Raw genomic sequence first — 2,060 nt, 5'->3', positions numbered from 1 at the left:
GTTAGCAGGTTAGCTTCCCCGGACTGCAGAGAGTTGCTCGATGACGACCAATGGGCCGAACATGGCCATATTTGGAGCCCTCAACACCGGTGAGATGTAAACAAAATCCATTGAAGTCGGCCTGCTCGAGACGCACTCTTGCCGACATGTCCTCGGAGCAAAACATTGCCATCGTGATGGAGGACAAAACGTACGAGGTGAACAAGAGGAAGCTGATCGAGAAGAGCGACTACTTTCGTGCGCTGTACAGCTCGGGGATGAAGGAGTCCACGGAGGACTCGGTACAGCTGCAGGGCCTCAGCGCCCCCGGGCTGGAGCTGGTCCTGGAGTTCATCAACACCTCTAAAGTGGAGATCGCCAACGAGACCCTGGAGGACCTGATCGAGACCGCCTCCTTCCTGCAGGTCACCTCCATCCTCAAGATCGTGACGGCGGAGATCCGGCCGGACAACTGCGTGGAGCTCTACAGCCTCTCCGAGGTCTACGGAACCCACGAGCTGCGCGGCGCCTGCCTCAAATTCATGAGCTGCTTTTACCACCCGATGATGAGGCGAGCCGAGTTCCGCAGCCTGCCTCCCACCGTCAGGGAGCAGGCGAGGGAGATGCGGATGCGGGGCGCCGCCACCCTGGTGGCCATGGGGGACTTTAGCAGCCTGTGCCTGGACGTGCCGGACCAGGACGAGCCCTGGTCCATGCTGAGGTACGGTGAGGCTGAGCAGCGCTGGAAGCCCTTGGCCAACAACCTGCCGGGGGACATGATCAACATCAGAGGGTACGGCTCGGCTGTGCTGGACAACTACCTCTTCATCGTCGGTGGCTACCGAGCCAGCAGCCAGGAGATCTCGGCCGCGCACTGCTACAACCCCTGCAGGAACGAGTGGAACCAGGTGGCACCACTCAACCAGAAGAGGTAACGTCAACATAGTACAAGGTTACCATGAGATGAGTGCTGTTTTCAACATATTAGCCACAACTCTCCATTTACAACTTGCGGTTGAAAAGAGTGGCAAGCCTATTTTGACCAGGTTCGGAGTAGACAGCACGGATGTGTTTTTAAATGCAGGGGCTAAAAGTAAAACCTTGTAGGCACTAAATACTCAGTCGGTAGACCCGAACAACCTGGCTCAACACTAATCCGCGCTTACACCTTGTCACCTGACCCAAGTGGAACTGACCACTTTTGCTGTCGGACAGGTCTAACTTCAAGCTTCTGGCGGTGCAAGGCAAGTTGTACGCCGTCGGCGGCCAGAGTCTGGGGACGGTGGAGTGCTACAGCCCGGAGAACGACTACTGGACCTGCGTGTCGTCCATGCCCGACCCGCTGGCCGAGTTCTCGGCCTGCGAGTGCCAGGGAATGATCTACGTCATGGGGGGATACACGGCCAGAGGTGAGCGTAAAGGCCGAAAGCCCAAATGCCCCCTTTACGTCCAGTCAAGCCACTTGACTCAGTTTGTGTATCTAGATTGAAAAAATATATTTTTACCCAGGTTAATTAAAATCTTTAGAATTGGCAATACCATCCATATTTCTTTAAACATTTTCATCAACGGCTTTAAGGCCGTTCTTGCAGGGCGGGCCGTGACATTTGTGTCTCCCAACAGTGCGGAACACCAACCTCCTGCGCTACTGCCCCGTGGCCGACACATGGACGGCGTTCCGCCCGTGCACGGTGCACGTGCGCAAGCAGCAGATGCTGTCGGTGGAGGACACCATCTACCTGGTGGGTGGCTACACGCACAAACTGGAGCACGCGCGGCGCTGGCCCAGCGAGACGGAGGACGTGCTGACCGTGCAGTCGTACAACGTCACCACCGGAGAGTGGCTGCAGCTCAAGGAGAACACGTCCAAGTCGGGCCTTAACCTGACGTGCGCGCTGCACAACGACGGCATCTACATTATGAGCCGCGACATCGGGCTGTCCACCAGCATGGAGCACCGCGTCTTCCTCAAGTACAACATTTTCAACGACGCCTGGGAGGCCTTCAGGCGCCTGCGGGCGTTCGGACAGAACATGCTGCTTTGCTCGCTTTACCTCCCCAACGTGCTCTGATGGAACGTC

The 2,060-nt window shown here is 57.1% G+C and overlaps 1 protein-coding gene across 1 annotated transcript; it reads left to right on the top strand.

The window, feature by feature from the left end:
- Window positions 1–6: 6 nt before the first annotated feature.
- Window positions 7–2,054, top strand: klhl42 (kelch-like family, member 42). Its single transcript, XM_019859635.1, has 3 exons — window positions 7–910; window positions 1,195–1,388; window positions 1,603–2,054. The coding sequence occupies exons 1-3, from the start codon at window positions 51–53 to the stop codon at window positions 2,049–2,051; spliced, it is 1,503 nt and encodes a 500-aa protein (XP_019715194.1). The 5' UTR covers window positions 7–50; the 3' UTR covers window positions 2,052–2,054.
- The last annotated feature ends 6 nt before the right edge of the window (window positions 2,055–2,060 follow it).

The sequence above is a fragment of the Hippocampus comes genome, unplaced genomic scaffold (assembly GCF_001891065.2).
Source record: "Hippocampus comes isolate QL1 unplaced genomic scaffold, H_comes_QL1_v1.1 C17031501, whole genome shotgun sequence".
NCBI classification, from domain to species: domain Eukaryota; kingdom Metazoa; phylum Chordata; class Actinopteri; order Syngnathiformes; family Syngnathidae; genus Hippocampus; species Hippocampus comes.
The sequence above is the reverse complement of the archived record's forward strand: the minus strand, read 5'-3'. Positions and strand labels throughout refer to the sequence as shown.

Excerpts from the sequence above, each read along its gene's own strand:
- klhl42 (XM_019859635.1), top strand. The coding sequence starts at position 51 with ATGGGCCGAACATGGCCATATTTGGAGCCCTCAACACCGGTGAGATGT. Across the intron at positions 911-1,194 it reads GCACCACTCAACCAGAAGAG|GTCTAACTTCAAGCTTCTGG; the intron begins GTAACGTCAACA and ends GCTGTCGGACAG. Across the intron at positions 1,389-1,602 it reads GGGGGGATACACGGCCAGAG|TGCGGAACACCAACCTCCTG; the intron begins GTGAGCGTAAAG and ends GTCTCCCAACAG.